A 22,478-nucleotide genomic window follows, 5' to 3' on the forward strand; every position below is an offset into this window, starting at 1 on the left:
GACTGCTCTTTGCATTGAGAGCAGCTCTCCTGCCACAGCCCTTCACTCCCTGAAAATGTACTCTGTATCAAATTCATCTCCACCCCCTCCCCGGTCAGGAGCACTTCTCAGCTGCCGAGCCAACCACTCTGCAGCAGTGCTGAAATGATCTGTGACACTAATAGAGGAGAACCACAGGAGTTTGGCAGCCTCATATCTCCTGACCTCACTTTCCCCACGTATCCCTAGCCATAACTTGCAAACCAGCGGCATTGCAAAGGACCTTGACACAGCAGCCAAGTTCACTAGGACTGCAGCTGCCACAGTAGGAGTGGCAGGCTCTGGGGCTGGGGCTGGAACTGTGTTTGGGAGCCTCATCATTGGTTCTGCCAGGAACTCTTCTCTGGAGCAATAGCTTTTCTCCTACACCATTCTGGGCTTTGTCATCTTCTAGACCAGTGATGGCGAACCTATGACACGCGTGTCAGAAGTGACATGCGAACTCATTTTTTGGTTGATTTTTCTTTGTTAAATGGCATTTAAATAAATAAAATAAATATCAAAAATATAAGTCTTTGTTTTACTATGGTTGCAAATATCAAAAAATTTCTATATGTGACACGGCACCAGAGTTAAGTTAGGGTTTTTCAAAATGCTGACACGCCGAACTCAAAAGGTTCGCCATCACTGTTCTAGACTCTAGAAGATGTAAATGGGGCTGTTTTTCCTGACGGTAGTCTTTTCCATCCTCTTTGCCATGTTAAGAAGCCCTCTGCACCTCCCATAGTTTTTTATCCCAAGTTTCATGTGCCCTGTATGTTCCTTTTCCTATCATCCCATAGGCAGCATAGGAAAGCAGATGGCTCTGGGTATGACAGAAGGAAAAAATGAAATATTGTTATCATCAAGAAGGGGGAGGAAGCCATAGCTGGTTTGGCTTAGTGGATAGAGCATTTGCCTGTGGACCAAAGGGTCCTGAGTTTGATTCCGCTCAAGGGCATTTACCTTGATTGCAGGCTCCTCCCCAGCCCGGGCCCTGGTCAGGGCACATGCAGGAGGCAACCAATTAATGTTTCTCTCTCACATCAATGTTTCTGTCTTTCCCTCTTTCTTCCACTCTCCCTGAAAAAAAAAAATCAATGGAAAAATATTCTCAGGTGAGGATTAATCAAACAAAACAAAGTGGGAGGAAGAGTCAGACCAAAAAAGAAGTACTGCATGATTCCATTTATGTGAAACTCTAGAAATGACAAACTAATCTAGAGAAACAGAACATAGATCAGTGGTTTTGGAGGGAATTTTTGAGGGGTGACAAATATGTTCTTATCTTGACTGTGGTGATGGTTTTATGGGTGTATTTAAAAGTTAAACCATCAAATTGTGCACTTGAAGTATGTTCAGTTTATTGTATGTCAATTATACTTCAATAAAACTAGTTTTTAAAAACACAAATTTCTGGGTTCTACCACCAGAGCCTCTAGCTAAAAAATATTTACCCAGCCCTAACCAGTTTGGCTCAGTGGACAGAGCGTCAGCCTGCGGACTCAAGGGTCCCAGGTTTGATTCCAATCAAGGGCATGTCCCTTGGTTGCGGGCACATCCCCAGAAGGGAGTGTGCAGGAGGCAGCTGATCGATGTTTCTCTCTCATCAATGTTTCTAACTCTCTATCCCTCTCCCTTCATCTCTGTAAAAAAATCAATAAAACATATTTAAAAAAATACCCATTACATTAGATCAAAACCAATCATTTCAATAGCTTCCTAATGAAGTCTAAAATTAAATTCACTTAATAGTAAGTATGACAACTCTGGAATATAGAGTTATTATTTTTCAAAAAGTATCTCAATCAATCTGAAGCAATTTATATTACAATGTATTCAGACTGATGGCTATGAAAAAACATGAGACAGGAAATAAGATGAAGGATTCACAAAGTTTAGCTTTCTAATGGCTAAGCTGAAATGGTATCATGACCAAAAAAAAATGAGAAGGCAATAAACAGAAGAACCAAGCCTAGTGATGACGCTAGTAAAATGGAATGAAACCTATGATTACTAGACAACACTAACCTTAATTTGGAGAAAGTCATTCAAGTAATGGGTAGCAGAGAAATGTTGCTATTCAAAGAAAATAGCACTGGAAAATAGGATACATCAGAATTCTACTGCCATCTTTTCTCCCCCTCAATATTTGTGTATCCCTTAAGAAGACCGTGATAGGCAATGTTATCACTGCAAAATAAATGTCATAAACCTATTTTATTAACCAATCATCGAGTTAAAACTTGCTTTTCTAAAATTGGTTAAATTTTAGGCATCATGCCCAGGTAGCATGACTCAGCGGTTGAACGTCCACCTATGAACCAGGAGGTCACGGTTCGATTCCTGGTTAGGGCACATACCCAGGTTGCAGGCTTGATTGATCCCCAGTGTGGGCGTGCAGGAGGCAGCCAATCAATGATTCTCTCTCATCACTGATGTTTCTTTATCTCTCTCCCTCTCCTTTCCTCTCTGCAATCAATAAAAATATTTTTTAAGGAAATTTTAGGAATCATGATTCTGTATCTTGTATCAAATAGCTTTAGCTATTTCAAACAAATAGGAAAGTGTAATTAGAAAATGTTTCTAGATGTTGTTTTATTAACAAATGCTAATTTCTATTTGTATAATAAATACCAAAATTCAACCAAGTTGTAAATGGCATATAAATATTATATCTTAGATATATGAAGCATTATCAAATTACTCAAAATTTAGTCATTATTAATATATTTTGTTATTTAAATAACAGTTATCCATACTTAGAGAAGCTTTCTGTCTTCCTCAACTATCTGTTTTTAGAGGACTAATATCTGCAAGTTAGTAAAATTTTGGTGTATAAAAACAAATGAATTGGTATGAGCAAGAGAAAACTAAAGGACAATATTTTAATGACATCTCTTCTAAATATACTAAAACATTCTATAGTATCCTTTGAAGGATATTACCCAGTAACTTAAAAAGGAGTGATATCCAATATATTTTATTATTTTTAAATATGTTTTTATTGATTTTTAGAGAGAAAGGAAGGGAGAAGGATAGAGACATAGAAACTTTGAAGAAAGAGGAGCATCGTCATTTGGCTATCTCCTGCAAAACCCCCACTGGGGATCGAGCTCGCAACCTGGGCATGTGCCCTGACTGGGAATTAAACTGGCAACCTCCTGGTTCCTGGGACAACACTCAGCTGCTGAGCCACATCGGCCATGACAATATATTTTATTATTAATAAATAAATTAAAATCCAAAGAACAGTATCATGTACTTGCAACTTTTAGAAAGGAAGAAATAAAAGTAATTTGAGATTTAAAGTTAGAAAAGAAAAGGTGGCAAACAAAGGACAATCTAACAATACCTAGATTATTAAGCTAAAAGTTTTTCATCAGGACATTTCATAATCAATACATTGATAAGAAGACTATGAGATCACTTAGTTGATCTGTCTGTTATTAAACTGGACTATTCACCTGTTCATAGTGAAGTGAACAAAAAGAAGGTTTTCATTTGAATTTAAACAAGTACTTTAGAAAGTAAAAGGAATCACATAATACACATTTCATTTACAGTGCATTTTTTCAAGCATTCCAACCTTACTCAGAAATAACACAAGATATTCAAGTGTTTTAAAATCAAAGGCCTTTAATTCAGTTTTCAGTAATGACCATAAATGCCTTCACACAAAACATTTTTATCACTGAAAACAGAAGGCACTAGGCATTACTTAACACCCTGAAGCAGTGATTTCTTCTGATGCTGGTGGAGATAAACATTAAATGGCAGATTTTAGATCTTAACAGTGTCTCCTAAAAAAAAAAAACAACGGGGGGGGGGGGCAACTCTGAAAACCACACAAAAAATGAAATTACCAGTCAGTCTTTCTCAGGTTCCCAATGCAATTTTAAATTGTTTTTTACAAGTAATTTGAAATTAATAGATAAACCAGGTTAAGTATCATAGGATTTTCAACATTTGTTTGGTTTTAGTTAAATACAGTAAATATAAAGATAATTATTATGCTAACTGGCAGCCTTTGATACTCTTTAGCTATGCAAATTAAACTTGAAATGATACATCTGTAGTGGTATAATTTAAAAGGTCCTTGATATGACACTAACAACTTTCAAATTCTAGTCACAAACTGCATATAAATTGTGAAATTATTAAAATACACTTTTTGAAAAATAAGATGACCATTTATACCTAAATAAGGTTTCCCAGAAAGATATGAAATTTAAAAGTAGTTGCCTTTTCCATAAGGATAACTGTTGTTTCACAAAATAACTCACATGATCTGAGGCAAATGATTTCAAATGCTATATTCTCTCTATGACTTTGAGGTATGCTTCAAGAGACTGTATAAGACCACAGTTACAAACACAAAGAGCCTTTCTTGGATGGGGAGTGCACTTAATAGTTATAGTAACAGAAAAGGATAGCTTCTGAAGCCATTTCTTCTACAAACACAGTTTGGATACTTAGAAGGTAATTCAAGATGCAGCTATTTACATATGTGCTATGTCATGTGTGCCTTAAAATAGTGGCTTTTGCAGAACACTCCTATTCAAACACAAACCAAACAAATTTGGTAGAGTAAACCAAACCATGATCTTCTATTTTTGGCAAGGTAGTATAAACAAAACAGAACAGAAACAAACAACAACAAAATAGCTATAACAGTGATTCAGGCAAAAGTTCCCATGTGAGACACAGTAGAGAAAGTGTTCTGAGAAATATAAATTCAAGGGGGAAAAACCCTAACAAACAAATAATGCTGAAAAATCAATCTTATAGTCACTCAATTAACTACCACATAAAAGGTTTTTGAATGCCTTTAAAATAAGCTCAGTTTAAAAAACAGCTGATTATGAGGTTTATTATTAGAATGTCTTTGAAAAACACCCAAGCTAATTAACTTAAACAGAAACCAATTAGTAAAGGATAAGAGGAAATGAACTCTTCCATAATTAATATTAAATGCCTTCTTGCCTTTGGAGAAACTAATAAAATTAAGTTGGAAAACATATAGAAAGTAATGAAACGATACCTACATGACAATGGGGGGTGGGGGAAGAGGAAGGATACCAGGCCACTACTAAACATGATGGGAGGCAAGAAACATGTTTTTAAGCAATTATTATGCAAAAGTATGTCTTATATAATTACATATCATAATTAAGTTAAGAAAAAGCTTCAAGACTAGCAGCCGGGTTTTGTGAAACATGTAGGACAACGGAAGGCACTACAAAAGCATTAGTTACTTCTAACTACAGTCAGACAGTTCAGTCCTTTCCTTCTTCTTAAGAAGGTAACCAGTGTGAATGTTATTTTTATATCCCCCTGAGTTTTAACATGATTGGGCAAAACAGCACCAATTTAAAAAAAATATCTGCAATGCCAGCACTGCAGTTTAGAATCACTTATACTGATGGTCCCACAGGTCTCTCATAAGAGCACTTTAGAACATGATTAAAAATATAGAAATGCCTTTCGGTGTTTCAGTATTAAAGTGGAACCATCACAGATATCCATTTTTTAAAATAATGCGCTAAAAAAGTCAATATAGTCTTTCTACCCTGTAGCTAGCATTTACGGCTATTTTCCACTCCAGGAGATCTCCTTTGTGCGTCCAGTTGAAATGTCAGTAATGCTCCATGATGCACACACAGTCCTTTCTGGCTGGAAAATCCTGGCAAATATCATGTCATGCTCGTTTTGAGCAGGATGCTTTGTAGGTCCTCTGGCAATGCTAAGATAATTGCGTCTATGTGTCCCCGTAACTTTTCCATAGTTTCAGGTTTCACAGGTAAATGCTCTCGATCAGCCTGCAACTATACAAGAAACATTTGGATGCATTTAAGTTATCCTCTGAGTCTGTATTAATACATTATATTTTCTAAATAAACATTTTAATGGTCTAATGATTTGTACACTTCAATCAGAATTTACAGAAACTGTAAAAAAAAGCAAAGAACGTGCCATTTAAACAATATATTGTTTGAGCTTAATAAAAAACTCCCATGTAATTTGATAATACTTAATGCATATCATGTGGTATTAAATATAAGTGACAATGATTTTGTAGAGCACATTAGACTCCATGTAAATACTTTTAAAATATAGGTGACAGTCCATGATGTGTCACAGATGTAACCTTTTTATTTTTTATTTTAAATTTATTTACTTTAGAGAAACAGCGATTTGTTGTTCCACTTATTTATGCTTTCCTTGGTTGATTCTTTTCATTTTTTTCCCCATATGTTTTTATTGGTTTCAGAGAGAGGAAGGGAGAGAGAGATAGAAACATCAAAGATGAGAGAGAACCATCTCAGGCAGAAGGGTATCATTATGATCTGCTTGAGAGACAAAGTATTTTCAGTCAGGTCTACTATCAATCTCAAGTCCTCTCATTTAAAAAGATTACGTCTGTGCTCTGACCAGGCAGCTCAGTTGGTTAGAGCATCATCCTGATACATAAAGGTTGCAGGTTTGATTTCCGATCAGGGCACATTCAAGAATCAACCAATCGCATGGCTGGTGTGGCTCAGTGGCTGAGTGTCTAGTCATAAACCAGGATGTCACAGTTCAATTCTGGGTCAGGGCACATACCCAGGTTGTGGGCTCGATTCCCAGTAGGGGGTGTGCAGGAGGCAACCAATGGATGATTCTCTCTCATCATTGATGTTTCTATCTCTCTCTCCCTCTTCCTTCCTCTTTCTGAAATCAATCCTATATAATAAAGAGGCAATATGCAAATTGACCCTCACACCATAACACCATCACAAGAAGGCAGCGTGCACAGCGGGGGCAGGGGTGGTGGCTGCTCTGCGCAGCTTCCACTGGGGTTCCTACAGCCTGCAGGGGCGCAGGGGTCCCAGCGTCCGCTTCGCACGGCTTCTGCCAGGGTTTCCGCGGCCCCGCATGTGCACCACAGGGGCGGGGCCCGACAGCCACTGTGTGGGGCCCGGAGGCGGGGCATCAGGGCGGCACTCCAGGACTCAGGGCCATCCCGTGGCACGCCGGCCACATGGGGCGGGACTCTGGGACTCAGGGCGGTCCCATGGCGCGGGGGGGCGGGTCCCAGGTCTCATGCGATTTCGCGCAACGGGTCACTAGTAAAAACATATGGGGGGAAAATTTAAAAGAATCAACCAATGAAAGCATAAATAAGTGGGACAACAAGTCTATGTTTCTCTAAAGTAAATAAATTAATTAAAAATTAAAAATAAATAAAAAGGTTACACCGGTGCTGCATCATGGACTGTCACCTCAAATGTGAAGAAAATATCTTCACAGATCTTTGGCTGTTTTGGCTACATACCAGCTTACTTTTTAGCTTCAATACAAGGTCTACTGTTTCTACTTCTGTGTGTTTCTGGGTCCAGAGAAGTAAGTCCTAGAACAAACAAATCCCAAATCAGTTAAGTGCTCAAAATCATTTTCAAATTGCTCTATTTCAAAAGATAAAACTCCTGAGAAGGACAAAAACAAAAAGGCGAACAGGGTATTTAACCAAGATACAGCATGACAGCACAAAAATAATTCTGTACATGATATTCTAACAACGTTAATTAGATAATTTTCAACATTAGCCAGAACAATTATTGAATATGTGTCAGTAAAAGAAAATGTAAGAACCTTCTTTCTAAGGTAGCCCTTTTAGATCAATCACGAAAAAACAAAATTGCAATTCAAAGTACAATCAGTACTACCTACCCCCACTAAGTAGTGAGTATTTTAATTTATAAGGAACATTGGCTAACAAATGAAGATAACTGTGAACATGAATATAATACTGGATGTAAACTCTGCATCTTCAAATAAGCTCTTACTGGACTTATTTGTGGTTGTCTTTATCGTACTCCTTCTCTTAAAATCACAATCACTGTGAGTTTATGATTAGAAAGTTAACACTGAGGCTAGCCCACCTCAAACTAAATACAAATGAAAATGAGACTATCCTTTGTATTTTCACTTAACTTAAAATAGTCTGGTAACATATTGTAGAATATAAAAACGTCAGTCCAAATACAGGGAAAAATTATTAATAGTAACTCCAAGAGGTTAATAAGGCATGCTGGAAAAAATCTGAGTTAGACTATTTGAATCTGAATTCTGACTCCATCCAGTGGTATGCTGGAAAATATTTAACAACCAGAAAAAGTCTCTGGTTTGTAGCATTTGCCAATTTCTGTGGTGTAATACTCCCACTGTAGCCAATTTTAAACTACTAACCTAAGATCACTGAATGCAGAGCAGGGAAGAGATGTATAGTCAGCTCTTATGACCCAAAGCAAGTGGGCTCTGGCTCCCTGCTAGCTCCCCTACTTAGCAGTAATGCGATCTGAAGCAAGTCACTTAACTTACAATCCTCAGGTGTCCCATAATGCAGATCATAACACACCTACTTCAATGAACTGTTGTAAAATTAAAAGAGATTTTCCACATAGAGCACCTTACACAGTCCTTGGCATATAGCACATGATCTAGAAGAGTTAGCTATTACTAGTTTTATCCTTCCAGCCTCTACGGATAACTTTTATCTTTTTTCCCCAATAAATGTTAAGATCACACAAACATGCAGTTCTCTAACCTCTTTACAAAGAGCTTCTAGATGGAGTGCCTCCAATTTCTGGGTCATTTCCTTCCGCCGGGTCTTGAACCAACCATCAAAATTTGGGGATTTTAGAAAATGCCTATAAAAATCAATTTTAAAACAGCAAAGTTTGATTATGACTTACTTCCTCTCCTCAATACCTTTCCTACCTATAGCTGGAAGAACCATGTGAAACAATGCAATTTTGAATGAAAGAATATAAGTTCAAATCCAGCTTTTTTTTTTCTTCTCAAAAACAAAGCTGTACAGATGGGCAAAAAAGAAAGAAAGCTAACCGGTAAAGTCCAATCCAATCGCCTTTTATTCTAGAGGTCAACTGAGGTCCTGTTTTCTCAAGTGTTTTCATAAATTCTTCTGGAAGGAATTGTCTTAATTGGGGTGGACTCTATAAAAAAAGGACATACTATATTTAAAAATTAGAAATGCATGTGTTCAAAGAAAGTAATTACAGTGAGAGAACTCAAATAGGAATTTAATTTAATATATTTATACCTTCCATGGAGAAATACTTTTCTGCAAAGGCATTAAGCTTGCCACATATCTTTCCTAAAACCAAGAAAAAAAATGTCAATCAAGTTAGTTTTTCCAGAGAGTCTTCAAAAACGTTTATTAAATAGTTCAACTTAAAAGAAATGGGTTTCCAAGTTTTTCATCATATAGTCTTTCAATGGCTATCAACAACACCATCATTCCCCATAGTGGTAAAGTTCAGAATGAATTAAGAAGTCAGGCTTTCAATAAAAATGTAAATTTTAGATAATCCAAGGAACTACACTTTTTAAAAAAACATTTTTTATTGATAGATTTAGAGAGAGGAAGAGGAAGAGAAAAGAGAGGGAAAGGGAAACATTGATTTGTTGTTACACTTATTTATGCATTTACTGGTTGCTTCTTATATGTGCCCTGAATGGGGATCGAACCCACACTCTTGGTATATTGGGATAATGGTCTAATAAACTCAGCTACCCTACTTGCCCAGGTCAGGACTACACTTTTATTTATTTATTTATTTTTTATTTTTTAAATATATTTTATTGATTTTTTACAGAGAGGAAGGGAGAGGGATAGAGAGTTAGAAACATCGATGAGAGAGAAACATCGATTCAGCTGCCTCCTGCACACTCCCTACTGGGTATGTGCCCGCAACCAAGGTACATGCCCTTGACCGGAATCAAACCTGGGACCCTTCAGTCCACAGGCCGACGCTCTATCCACTGAGCTAAACCGGTCAGGGCAGGACTGTACTTTTAATGATAATAATTAATCTTATTCAGTAACTATGTTCTGAAAAATACACTCAACATTTTAAATGTATAATCTCTTTCCATCCTTGCAACCCTCCTGTGTGGCAGGTATTATTGGGAATCTACGGCTTCAAAAGACCTGCTCAAGTGGAATTAACCACATTTTACAAATAAAATAATTGAGGGTAAAAAAAAGAAAGTGATTTACCAAAGTTACACAGTTATAACAAGAATAGAGAATCCAGGTTTTCTGTAAAGGGCTCAATTTTTTTAATGTTTTTTATTGATTTTAGAGAGAGAGGAAGGGAGAGGAATAGAGAGAGAGAAACATCAATTGGCTGCCTCCTGCATGCCCCCTACCAGGGATCAAGGCTGTAACCTGGGCATGTGCCCTGAATCAGTGACTTCTTGGTTCACAGGTTGATGCTCAACCACTGAACAACACTGGCTGGGCTAAAGGTCTCTTTGTTTTTTATTATTAAATTTATTGGGGTGACATTGGTCAACATGAACATATAGGTTTCAGGTGTGGGTTTCTGTGTTACAAGATATGTATATTACACTGTGTACCCACCACCCAAGTCAAATTTTCTCATCACCATATATTAGGACCTCTTTCTCCCGCTACCCTCTTCCCTCTGGCAACCACTATGCTGCTGTTTATGTTCACAAGTTTCAGTTTTATATCCCACATATGAGTGAAATCACATGGTTCTTACCTTTTTCTTTTCTTTTTTTTAAATTGTTGATAGTATTACAGGTATTTCCCATTCCCCCCACCCCCTTTGTCCCATTCCTCCCAGGTTCTTAGCTTTTTCTGACTTATTTCATTTAGCATAATGTTCTCAAGGTCCATCCATGTTGTTGCAAATGGCACTATTTCACCCCTTCTTATGGCTGAGTAGTATTCCATTGTGTATATGTACCAAATCTTCTTTATCCAGTCCTCTATTGCAGGGCACTTTGGTTGTTTTCATGTCTTGGCCACCGTGAATAATGCTGGAATGAATATAAGGGTGCATATATCTTTGAAAATACATGATATTGAGGTTTTTGGGAGGGAAACCCAGGAGAGGGATTGCTGGGTCATATGGTAGCTCTATTCTCAATTTTTTGAGGAATTGCCAGATGGCTTTCTATAGTGGTTGTGCCAGTCTACATTCCCACCAGCAGTGAATGAGGGTTCCCTTTTTCCCACAACCTCTCCAATACTTGTTATTGCTTGTCTTGTTGATACTGGCCCCTCTAATAGCTGTGAGGTGGTATCTCATTGTAGTTTTGATTTGCATTTCCCTAATTGCCAGTGAGGTTGAACAGCTTTTCATATATCTATTGGCTGCTCATACGTCGTCTTGGGAGAGGTGTGTTTTCAGGTCCTCTGCCTACTTTTTGATTGGGTTGTTTGATGTTGAGTTTTATGAGTTCTTTATATATTTTGGAAATTACTAGTAAACCTTTGTCGGAGCTATTGTTTGCAAATATCTCCCATCTGATTGGCTGCTTCTTTGTTTTTTTGTCAGTTTCTTTTGCTATGCAGAAGCTTTTTAGTTTGATATAGTTCCAGTCATTTATTTTGCCTTTACTTCCTTTGCCTTTGGGGTCAAATTCATAAAATGTTCTCTATGACCAAGGTCCATAAATTTGGTACTTATATTTTATTTTATGTAACTTACTGTTTTGGGTCTTATATTTAGTTATTTGATCCATTTTAAATTAATTTTTGTACATGGGGACAAACTATAATCCAGTTTCATTCGTTTGCATGTGGCTTTCCAGTTGTCCCAGCACCATTTATTGAAGAGCCTATCTTTACTCCATTGTGTGTTTTTGGCTCCTTTGTAAAAAATTATCTGTCCATATACCTGTGGTTTTATAGCTGGACTTTCTATTCTGTTCCATTGATCTGTGTGTCTATTTCTCTGCCAATACCATGCTGTTTTGATTATTGTAGCTCTGTAGTATAATCTGAAGTCAGGTAGCATGATACCTCTAGCTTCGTTCTTTTTTCTCAGGATTGCTTTGACTATTCAGGGTCTTTTGTGGTTTCATACAAATCTGATGATCTCTTGTTTTATTTCTTTAAAAATTGACATTGGGATTTTGATGGGGATTGCATTAAATCTGTATATAGCTTTGGGTAATATGGCCATTTTAACTATGATGATTCTTCCAATCCATGAACACGAAATATTTTTCCATTTTGTTGTGTCTTTTTCATCCTCTTTTAATAAGGCTTTGTAATTTTCAGTATATAGGTCTTTCACATTCTTTGTTAAGTTTATTCCTAAGTATTTTATTCTTTTGGTTGCAATTGCAAAAGTTGTTTTTTTTTCATTTCTTTTTCTGATGTTTTGTTGTTAGTATACAGAAAGGCAATGGATTTTTGCACACTGATTTTGTATCCTACAGCTTGACTATTTATCGTTTTGAATAGTTTTTTGGTGGAGTCTTTAGGGTTTTCTATATACAGAATCGTGTTGTCTGCAAAGAGTGACAGTTTGACTTCTTCCTTTCCTATTGGAATGCTTTTATTTTTCTCTCTTGCCTTACTGCTCTGGCTATGATTTCCAGCACTATGTTGAATAAGAGTGGTAAAAGTGGACATTCTTGTCTTATTCCTGTTCTTAGAGGAAAAGCATTGAGTATGATATTAACTGAGGGTTTATAATACATGGCCTTTATCATGTTGAGGTACTTTCCTTCTATTCCTATTTTGCATATTTTAATCATAAATGGATGTTGTATCTCAGCAAATGCTTTTTCTCCATCTACTGATAAGATCATATGATCTTTATTCTTCCTTTTGTTAATATGGTGTATTACATTGATAGATTTGCATTATGCTGAACCATCCTTGTGCCCCTGGAATGAACCCCACTTGATGGTGATATATTATTTTTTGGATGTACTGTTGTATTCCATTTGCTAGTATTTTGTTTAGGATTGTTGCATCTGTGTTCATCAGAGATATTGGTCTGTATCTTTCTTTTTTTGTGTTATCTTTGTCAGGTTTTGGTACCAGGGTCATAGTGGTCTCACAAAATGTGTTAGGAAATATTGCTTCTTCTTCAATTTTTTAGAAGAGTTTTAGAAGGATAGCTTTTAAATCTTCTTTGAACGTTTGGTAGAATTCACTGGTGAAGCCATCTGGTTGTGGACTTTTATTTTTGGGGAGGTTTTTGATGGTTCAATTTCCTCACTACTGATTGGTCTATTTAGATTTTCCAATTCTTCATGATTTAATCTAGGAAGGTTATATAATTCTAGGAACATATCCATTTCTCTTAGGTTATTGAATTTGGTGGCATATACTCTTTCATAATATTCTAGTATGATCCTTTGTACTAGTATATCTATGATGTCTGTAGTGACTTCTTCTCTCTCATTTCTCATTTTGTTTATATTGGTCTTTTTCTTTTTTTCCTTAGTGAGTCTAGCCAGGGGACTGTCAATTTTATTAATCTTTTCAAAGAACCAGCTCTTTATTTTACTAATTTTTTGTATAATCTTTGTTCTTTATTTCATTCAATTCTGTTCTAATTTTTATTTCCTTTCTTCTGCTGACTTTGGGTTGCTTTGTTTTTCTTTTTCTAGTTCTTTAAGATGTAATGTTAGGTTGTTTAAGATTTCTCTTGTTTATTGAGAAACGCCTATAACAATATAAACTTCCCTCTTATTACTGCTTTCGCTTTATCCCAGAAGTTTTGATATGTTGTAATGTCATTCTCATTTGTCTCTATATATCTTTTGATCTCTTTTCTTTCTTCTTTGACACAGTCATTTTTCAGTAGTATGTTATTTAATCTCCACGAATTTGTAGGTTTCTTTACTTCCTTTTTGCAGTTTATTTCTAATTTCAAGACATCATGGTCAAAGAATATGCTTGATATAATTTCAATCTCCTTAAATTTGTTGATGCTAGTTTTGTGACCCAACATATGGTCTATCCTTGAGAATGGTTCATGTACACTGGAGAAGAATGTAGAGTCTGATATTCTGGGATGAAAGGTTCTGTAAATGTCAATATGTCCATTTGGTCTAGTGTTTTACTTAAGGCTGATATTTCTTTATTGATTTTCTGTTTGGTTGATCTGTTTAGAGCTTTCAGTGGAAAGTTAAGATCCCCAACAATGACTGTGTTTTGATCTGTTTCGTCCTTTAGTTCTGTGAGGAGTTGTTTTAAATATTTTGGTCCTCCCTGGTTGGGGGAATATATTATGTTTTCTTGATGTAGAGTCTCCTTTATCATTATAAAGTGTCCATCTTTGTCTCTCGTTATCTTGAAATCTATTTTGTCAGATATAAGTAGCTTTTCTGTGGATGTTATTTACTTGGAGAATCATTTTCCACCTAAAGGGCTCTATTTTTTAAAAAATAATCTTTATTGTTGAGATTATTACAGATGTCCCTCTTTTTCCCCCCATAGCTCCCTTCCACCAAGGGCTCTATTTTTAATCACTAAACACATGAGCAGACAAAGCACAAACCTTAAGATAAGGTTTTGGTGGATGGGAAAATCATTTATATCCCCTTCAACAAATCATTAAATTAAGCAAATGTATTTATTAACTTACTAATGGAATGATGAAGCTTTGTGTCAGCTCCAAGAAATAACGTCGCAGAATAACACTCTGAGCCTCAGAAGGACGTTTCTGTTGTACACCCTTAAAAGAGAAAACAATAAGAACCTATAGTTTGGTATCAGAGAATATAAAATAATGGATATAGAGTTCAACTGATGCATGAAAAAATATACATATATATGGTATCTATATATATAAAAGCCCGGCAACTGGAACGACCAAAACAACCGGTGGCTACGACACACACTGTGGCAGCCAACTGGCCTGATCTGGACTCTGATCACCCCTCTCCTGGTTGGCCTGGCCCCCAACACCCCAATTAGGGGCAGGGCCGGCCGGCCAACTGCCTGCGACCCCTCTCCCTGGTTGGCCCCACCCCCAATCAGCCCCCCTTACCCCAATCGGGGGCGGGGCTGGCTAGCCAACTAACCGCAGATCCCCCACCCCCCTCCAGCCCAGCCCAATGGGACCCCATTGGGGCAGGCTGGCTGGACCCCAACCATGCACGAATTCGTGCACTGGGCCTCTAGTGTATATATATAACAAACCCTATAACTTCATCTTGAAGTAATTTAATCTGAAATTCATTATACAATATACTGTGAAAAAAATCCTTAGAAAAAAACATGAACTATTCACCCCATACTTAAAAGTATCAGTTCACAACAAAGACTGTATTTATTTCATAATTGCTGTATCAATATTATTTACATTTTCCAAAAAAGGCTAACTATAGTGCATTAGATGCTAAGCTACCTCATGGCACAATCCACTTTTTCACTGTAACTTCCAAGTATCTGGCACTAGTTTGTAGCTGCACCTCCCTATTTTAAGCCCATTAATTGCTGCTACTTTTGTCTCCTGATTTTTAGGACACATTGGTTCAAAAGAGAGAGCTCATTTCACATTATTATACATAAAGCACACATTGCCTAGTTATATATTGCATAACTGAATAAGGAAATTTAGTAATATGAGCAAATAATTACCTTCTGTAATTGCTTTATGATCTCTTCATCTCTATTTAGATATGGCTTATAAGAAGTATAAACTCCTAAGAAGTAAAGAAAACAAGGTAAGCAGTAAGTTTTTATTTTTTAACAAGTGCCCAATATGTATATATTTTTAAATTAATAAAAGTTAATACCAGGTTTAGAATCCAGAGTCTTTAGGTTCTTCAATTTTTTCACTTTAACCTGCTTAGGAATTTCACCTGAAAGAATACATTAGAAAGATTCTTAGATATTCAAATTTCACATCACAAAACTGGAATTTTATAAGATTAATAATCTGCTGACTATTCTTAGTCAGGGATATTGTAGCTAATATATTCTTCCTAACATCAATTGATATTCAAAAGTTTGCCCTCACTGGTTTGGCTCAGTGGCTAGACCGTCAGCCCATGGACTGCAGGGTCATGGGTTCAATTCTAGTCAAGAGCACATACTTCAGTTGCAGGCTCGACCCCTGGCACCTGTTGGGGCATGTGCAGAAGGCAACCAATTGATGTGTCTCTCTCACATAGATATTTCTCTCTTTGTCTCTCCCCCTCCCTTCTACTCTCTCTAAAAAAAAATCAATGGAAAAAATATCCTCAGGTAAGATTAAATAACAACAAAATATATATATTCAAGAGTTTATTACTGGTACTTTAAAACTGGCTAAAAACAATACTGGATTATTACAGCATTACAGAAACAATTTGTGTAAATTACATATAATAGGTACTTGATCTTTCATTAATATCTATCATTACTTAAAATGTTCCCTTTTTGTCATTCAACTTGTAATTGAAAATATTTGTATGAAGTACATAATATTGAAAATTCACTTTATTTTTTGCACTGATTGTACCTTTATTATTTATGTGCCAAATACACATAAGATACCCTTTAAGAGTAAATGGAATTAAAATAACTCCTAAATTAGAATGCAAAGTATTTAAAGGTTTCTCCACTCCCCACCCCAACACACACAACTCTGCTTTTGCATTGCAGGAACTTACACTGCCACCAGGTGGTGATAGCGTATGCCACAACCCCAGGTCTGATTCACAGGTGAACAGGACTCCTGAGCAGGGAGGGCTGCTGTGAACAAACTACTCCTGCAGCATATGCAGAGGGGTTCTAGTCTTGAGGTCTAGAGAAGCTACAATCTAAAGCACCCTTTTAACTGGCAAAAAAATACCTCAAGATAAACACTTAAGTGTCATATACATATGAAACAGAACAGGCTTTCTTTCTCTTTTCCTTTCTCTAGCCTTTCCTCCCCCCGCTCCCCCCGACTTAGTCCTAGGTCTTTTAAATTGGCAACTTCACCTGCCTGAAGAGATTTCTCAGATCAGCAAGAATATTAGCTGGCAAGATATCATAACAAAATGAAAAATTCAGGAATGTCCAATGAGGAATGTCAGAGGTATCATTAAGTTATCTAAAGTTATAAAACTTCCAACCTCAGAATTCATGTATTCACTTAAAAACACCTTTAAAACAGCTACCCTGGCTCCTTCCACCATCTTGGAGCTGGCGGAGACCTGCTGGGAACCGGACTTCTAAAACGACAAGTATGTCTGGAAGGCTGTGGTCCAAGGCCATTACTGCTGGATATAAGCAGGCTCTCTGGAACCAGAGAGAGCATACTGTTTTCTTAAAATTAAAGGTTTTATGCTCAAAATGAAACTGAATTCTATCTAGGCAAGAGATATGTTTTTACATGTACAAAACCAAGAACAACATAGTGACTCCTGGTGGCAAACTGAGTAATCTGGGGAGAGGTAACTCGGGCTTATGGAAATAGTGGCATGGTTCGTGCCAAATTTGGAAGCAATCTTCTTGCTAAGGCCACTAGACACAGAACCTATGTAATGCTGTACTCCTAGAGGATTTAAATTTATTGAAAAGAAACAAGTAGGTAGGGGAGGCCAGGGGATTGTCAAGGGCGGGGGGAAAAAAAAGGACACATATGTAATACCCTCTGTAATACTTTAAGCAATAAAACAATAAAAAAAAAAAAGAAACAAGTAAAAGTGGATTTGTTATCTTATTTTTAAAAAAAGCCACCATGAGCAAGGTATATATATCTTATTTCTTCAGGAAAGCACACCTTTTGATTACTTCTTTAATCAATACCAGCATCACAGAAATGTATAATACTTAGTCAAGTGTTGGAAATCCCTTTTTAATTGGGCTATTTACAAAAAGTAGCTCGTTTTTGAGGTTTCATTTAGCTATAATTCATTCCATGTTTATAACACTAAGTATGTTTTTTGGTAGGAGGAATGATGGGTTATACCTGCATATTTTAGTGAGAAGTTATGCTTTTCTCCAAAGGCCCTTATTCAGGTTGCCTCAAAGAAGACTGCCATCAACATAATTAAAAAGTAACCAAAAAGTAAAAACAAATGGGAAGAAATAAACCTGCTCAGCCACATTATACACTAAAAAGCAGAACACCAAGTTTATACTTTACCTGCTGGCTTAAGGTCTCCTATTCGAATAATGTGTGGCCAGTGCTGAAGTGTTTTTGCAAAAAAGGGGTTGGTTACTCCTAATATGACTGAGGGCCTACATAAAGACAAAACAAAAATGAGGTGAGAGAAAGATGAATGTTCCATCAGTGAAGAATAGTTTACAATTTCTTTTGAGTGAACCATAAATAGATTATGTTTTCCTTCATTCAATGTATTCCATATAAACTATATGCCAGACACCATGTTTAGCACTAAGCATATAAAGATGAAAAGACATAGTCCTTCTAAAGCACACAGTTAAAAGGGATACATACTGAATTATGATGCCAGAAATGATAAAACAGTGAAAGTGCTATAAAATGTACAATAATTACAAAGGAGACACTATGTCTACCATGGGATCAAAGAGATGACATTTGCACAAAGATATGAAAGATGAGTAAGAGTTCTTTGCCAAATAGATAAGAGTGGTAAAGGTGATGCAGGAGAATGAATAGTATGTGCAAAGCAATGAAGTGAGATCATGATCTATTTGTGGAACTACAAATAGTTCAGCATTTCTAGAGCACAAAGTACAAATAAAAGTAGTTGGGCAGATGCTGGCCAGATCATTAAGTACCAAGTTAATATGCTAAGAAGTTTAGATGTTATCTTGTAGGCAAATGAAAGCTTCTAGAAAACTGAGTAGAGCAATGCCACATGAATGAAAATGTACTTTTAGAAAGGCTACTCTACGGAAAATTTAGAAGATATCCTATAAGGAGGGGAAGAGGTTTGAGAAAAAGCAACAGCCCATATGAAAATAGACAGGAGGACTGGGAAGAGAGCTTTGGAAAGATTAGGACAGTGATGGCGAACCTTTTGAGCTCGGCGTGTCAGCATTTTGAAAAACCCTAACTTAACTCTGGTGCCGTGTCACATATAGAAATTTTTTGATATGTGCAACCATATTTATTTTATATATTTAAATGCCATTTAACAAAGAAAAATCAACCAAAAAAATGAGTTCGCGTGTCACCTCTGAAATGAGTTCATAGGTTCGCCATCACTGGATTAGGATGTTGAATTGACAGAATTTGGTAAAACTTGATGTGCACCCTATTAAGGAGAAATTTACAACAATTTAGGTTTTGATAACTAAGCAAAAAGTAATAGCATTCATGAAAATACTAAGAGGCTTGGGATAAGGGGGGAAAAAAGAGGAACCAAAAAGAATTAAGTTTGAACATGTTTTGTTTTAGGTGACATTAGATGTCCAAGTAGCAAACATGGTTAAAAAAAATAATAAATTTGGATATATATATGTCTGGACCTTATAAAGATTTTGACTAGGAAGATAAACTTCAGTCACCAGTATATAGGTGTTAACAGAAGTCGTGAGTACAGATAAGATTGTACAGAAAGAATTATCAGTATGAAATCAGAATCAAGAACACAACACTGAAGAATACCAACATCTAAGGGGTTGGCAGAGAAAGAAAAGTCTGCACAGGAGAGTGAGATGCACCACCAGCCAGCCAGGTAAGAGTGGTATCAAGGATTAAAATATTTTCAAGGTCAACAGCTCAAATGTTATAAGAAAGGGAAAATGGGGCAATATAGTACCCACTGGGTCGAGCAGTGAGAAGGGCCTTACTGACTTGGGCAAGAACAACTTCAGTTGAGATGGAGAAATCAACATGCAATGAACTGAGAAGCAGCCAGGAAACCAAGAAAAGGAGATAGTAAATAGAGGTTTTTATTGTTATTCTAGAAACTTAGCTATGAAAAGAAGATGAGTAATAGAGCAGGAGCTAAAAGGGAAAGCATAAGATAATTTTCCCCCTTTTACAGACTAGGAAGAATTTTCATGTTTATATGCAAATTCAATGAAGAGGAAGAAGAAAAAGGAAATTATAGAGCAAGAAGAGATAACTGATACTACAAGAGGTCCTGAAGTATGAAAAGAAGATAGAACTGACAGTACAGTTGGGATGGCTATTAATGACAGTATAGCTCCCACTAATAAAATGAATCATTCAAAGAAAATAAGATGCTGACTCTGGAAATGTGAACCAGCAGCTCCTTAAACCTTACTTTATAAAATCAATCTGCCAATAAGTTCAAAATTTAAACTTTTAAATTATTACCAAAAATGATTCTGCAGTTTATAAAGGTAATAATTGGTTAATAAAAGTTGCTTTGTTTACTTACGGGGCTTGGGTACGAGTAGTATATTCTTTGAATTCACTATCATGAATAGTGAAATAAGGTCGGAAATCACTGAAGTACTTCAATGGAGAAATACAGCTGTGGAGCGAGAACATGTAAAACAAAGGACACAGAAATTAAAGGCCCTGCTCAATAAGCACAAAACAACCATATACACAGTATACCCCTAATGGGATAATGTATCTATTTCAATAAATGGCAAACTCATTTCAGGAAACTAGAAATCAAATGGAAATACATAATGTGAAAGGGCATATTGAAAGAACATTGGACTTGGGGCAGAAAATAAGGTGAAATTCTGATTCTCTCAGATGCCTTTTAATGACACTGACCATTCACATACCTAATATTTTTCAGGTGTCAACTTTGTGTATGTCAGGGATTTTTCAACCTTTTTCATCTCATGCACACATAAACTAATTACTAAAATTCCATGGCATACCAAAAAATATATTTTTGCTGCTCTGACAAAAATAAAAAGGTACATATTTTTTTCAAGTTATAAGAGAAAGTTTATTTAGAAAGTTACAGAAGTAGCAGAAGCGAGCCAGCTGGGCTGCATAGGCTCAGGAAACAAGTTACAGAGGCAAAAGAAGGGACCTTGAAGGTTAGGAGAGGGAAAGGCAAAGGTAACGCACCTGGGGGGAAGGGGAGAGGAATGGGTGGGCGTGCTCCTGAAAGGAAGAGCACTGGTGTAATTTTGATTCATTCACACCGAAAGGCTATAGGTGTGTTGGCTGTTGTCATTTTTTAATTTGACAATCTAAGGGTAAAGCGGTCAGTGCCCCTGACTAAACAGTCAGGTACTGCCTGTTTTGGCACACAGGTTGGAAATCACTGGTGTAAGTAAATGAATGTGCTTGTTGCTCAGAAAAACAAGAACATGGTTCCAGCCTTCATGAAGCCTGATTAATTTTGTCATCCATAAATTGGTGCTATAATGAGCACTAACTTCTTTGTGTGGATCAATGCAATGAGTGTACAAGCAAATAACAGATGGGAAAGTGCTGCAACTATCACCATTATGAACGAATGTACTCACTTAACAAGTGCCAATACAGTCTCCGAAGACTCTGAAGGTGATGGTGCCATGACCACAAGGGGCTCCCCCAACAGCACCAGTTCCCAAAGCATCTGACTATGAAAGAAAACTGGGAAAAAACACCTGAAAGGTGTTTACATAGTAGGAACATTGTTATTTATCCAACTTGCTAAGTTCCCATGTAATCATTCTAAACACTTCACATTGAGTCCTGGCTGGTGTGGCTTGGTTGGTTGGGTGTGTCCCTGCACTGAAAGGTTGCCAATTTGATTGGGTTGCAGGCTAGATTGGGCACATGCTTGGGTTGCAGGTTAGATCCCCAGTAGTGGGCATGCAGGAGGCAGCCGATCAATATTAAGCTCTCACATCAATGTTTCACTCTCTCCTCCCTCTCCCTTTCTCTCTCAAAATAAAATCAATCAAATCTTTAAAAAAAAAAAAGGCCTGATTTTTATAGTTTCTCCTTTTCCAGAATATTATATAAATGGAATCATTCAGTAAGTAGCTCTTTATACTAAATCTAGCTCATTTCACTAAATATAATGCTTCTGAAAGTCATCCATAATATATCGATAGTTCATTCTTAATCGCTGGGTAGTATTCCATGCACATATCTCATTTTGTTTATCCATTTACCAGTTGATGGACATTTGCATTATTTCCAGTGTTAGGCTGGTATGTAAAGCTGCTATAAACACGTGCATACAGGTCTTTGTGTAGGTATGTTTTCATTTTTATTGCATAAATACCTAAAAGTAGGGTTACTGGGCTGTGCCAGGTCCAGTACATAAAACAAATCTAGCATATAAAACTAATAATCTTTGAAGCAGTATGCCATGCAGGTCACACACACACACACACACACACACACACAAAACCCATATACACATAAAAAAAAAGCAAACCAAAACTCACTGTCTTTGACATGACTTCTGATTATATGTATTAATATTTAGTAATTGCTCATTTATAACAATGGTTTCTCAAGCTAAGCTCCACATGAGAACCACCAGGGAGCTGGAACTTGGGCACCAATTCAAAGATTCTTACTTAGCTGCTCTGTGTAAAATACATTGGTACCTTTTCCTTCTTTCTTTTTTAAGTGCTAGATTATCTGCACTTAATTTTTAGTTTTGCATTTTAAAAAGTTTCAAACATACAGAGAAATAAAGATAATAGTGTAAGAACTCCCTTACATATATCTAGTGTTAACAATATTTTGCTATTTTTGCTTCATTTACTTTTTCTTATTGAAGTACTTTAAAATAAAACACAAACCTCATGACATTTCACCTCA

At 36.6% G+C, this 22,478-nt stretch overlaps 1 protein-coding gene across 11 annotated transcripts in view; it reads right to left on the reverse strand.

Moving 5' to 3' along the window:
* Positions 1 to 3,631: 3,631 nt before the first annotated feature.
* The window catches only part of DENND6A (DENN domain containing 6A), a 48,464-nt gene continuing 29,617 nt past the window's right edge, over positions 3,632 to 22,478 (reverse strand). For 8 of the 11 annotated variants that reach the window (XM_023755729.1, XM_023755725.1, XM_023755724.1 and 5 more), the window contains 11 exons: positions 21,182 to 21,304; positions 20,122 to 20,217; positions 17,928 to 18,022; positions 15,607 to 15,672; positions 15,449 to 15,513; positions 14,451 to 14,540; positions 9,125 to 9,178; positions 8,908 to 9,017; positions 8,609 to 8,711; positions 7,337 to 7,411; positions 3,632 to 5,846 (listed from right to left, as the gene is read on the reverse strand). In XM_023755729.1, the coding sequence (XP_023611497.1) occupies positions 5,715 to 5,846; positions 7,337 to 7,411; positions 8,609 to 8,711; positions 8,908 to 9,017; positions 9,125 to 9,178; positions 14,451 to 14,540; positions 15,449 to 15,513; positions 15,607 to 15,672; positions 17,928 to 18,022; positions 20,122 to 20,217; positions 21,182 to 21,304 (1,009 nt within the window). In that variant the 3' untranslated portion in view covers positions 3,632 to 5,714. The remainder of the gene's footprint in view (positions 5,847 to 7,336; positions 7,412 to 8,608; positions 8,712 to 8,907; positions 9,018 to 9,124; positions 9,179 to 14,450; positions 14,541 to 15,448; positions 15,514 to 15,606; positions 15,673 to 17,927; positions 18,023 to 20,121; positions 20,218 to 21,181; positions 21,305 to 22,478) is intronic. The other 3 variants (XM_023755726.1, XM_023755730.1, XM_023755731.1) reach the window with 3 other exon arrangements.

This window comes from Myotis lucifugus, unplaced genomic scaffold (genome assembly GCF_000147115.1).
Source record: "Myotis lucifugus unplaced genomic scaffold, Myoluc2.0 scaffold_83, whole genome shotgun sequence".
In the NCBI taxonomy this organism is placed as follows: Eukaryota; Metazoa; Chordata; class Mammalia; order Chiroptera; family Vespertilionidae; genus Myotis; species Myotis lucifugus.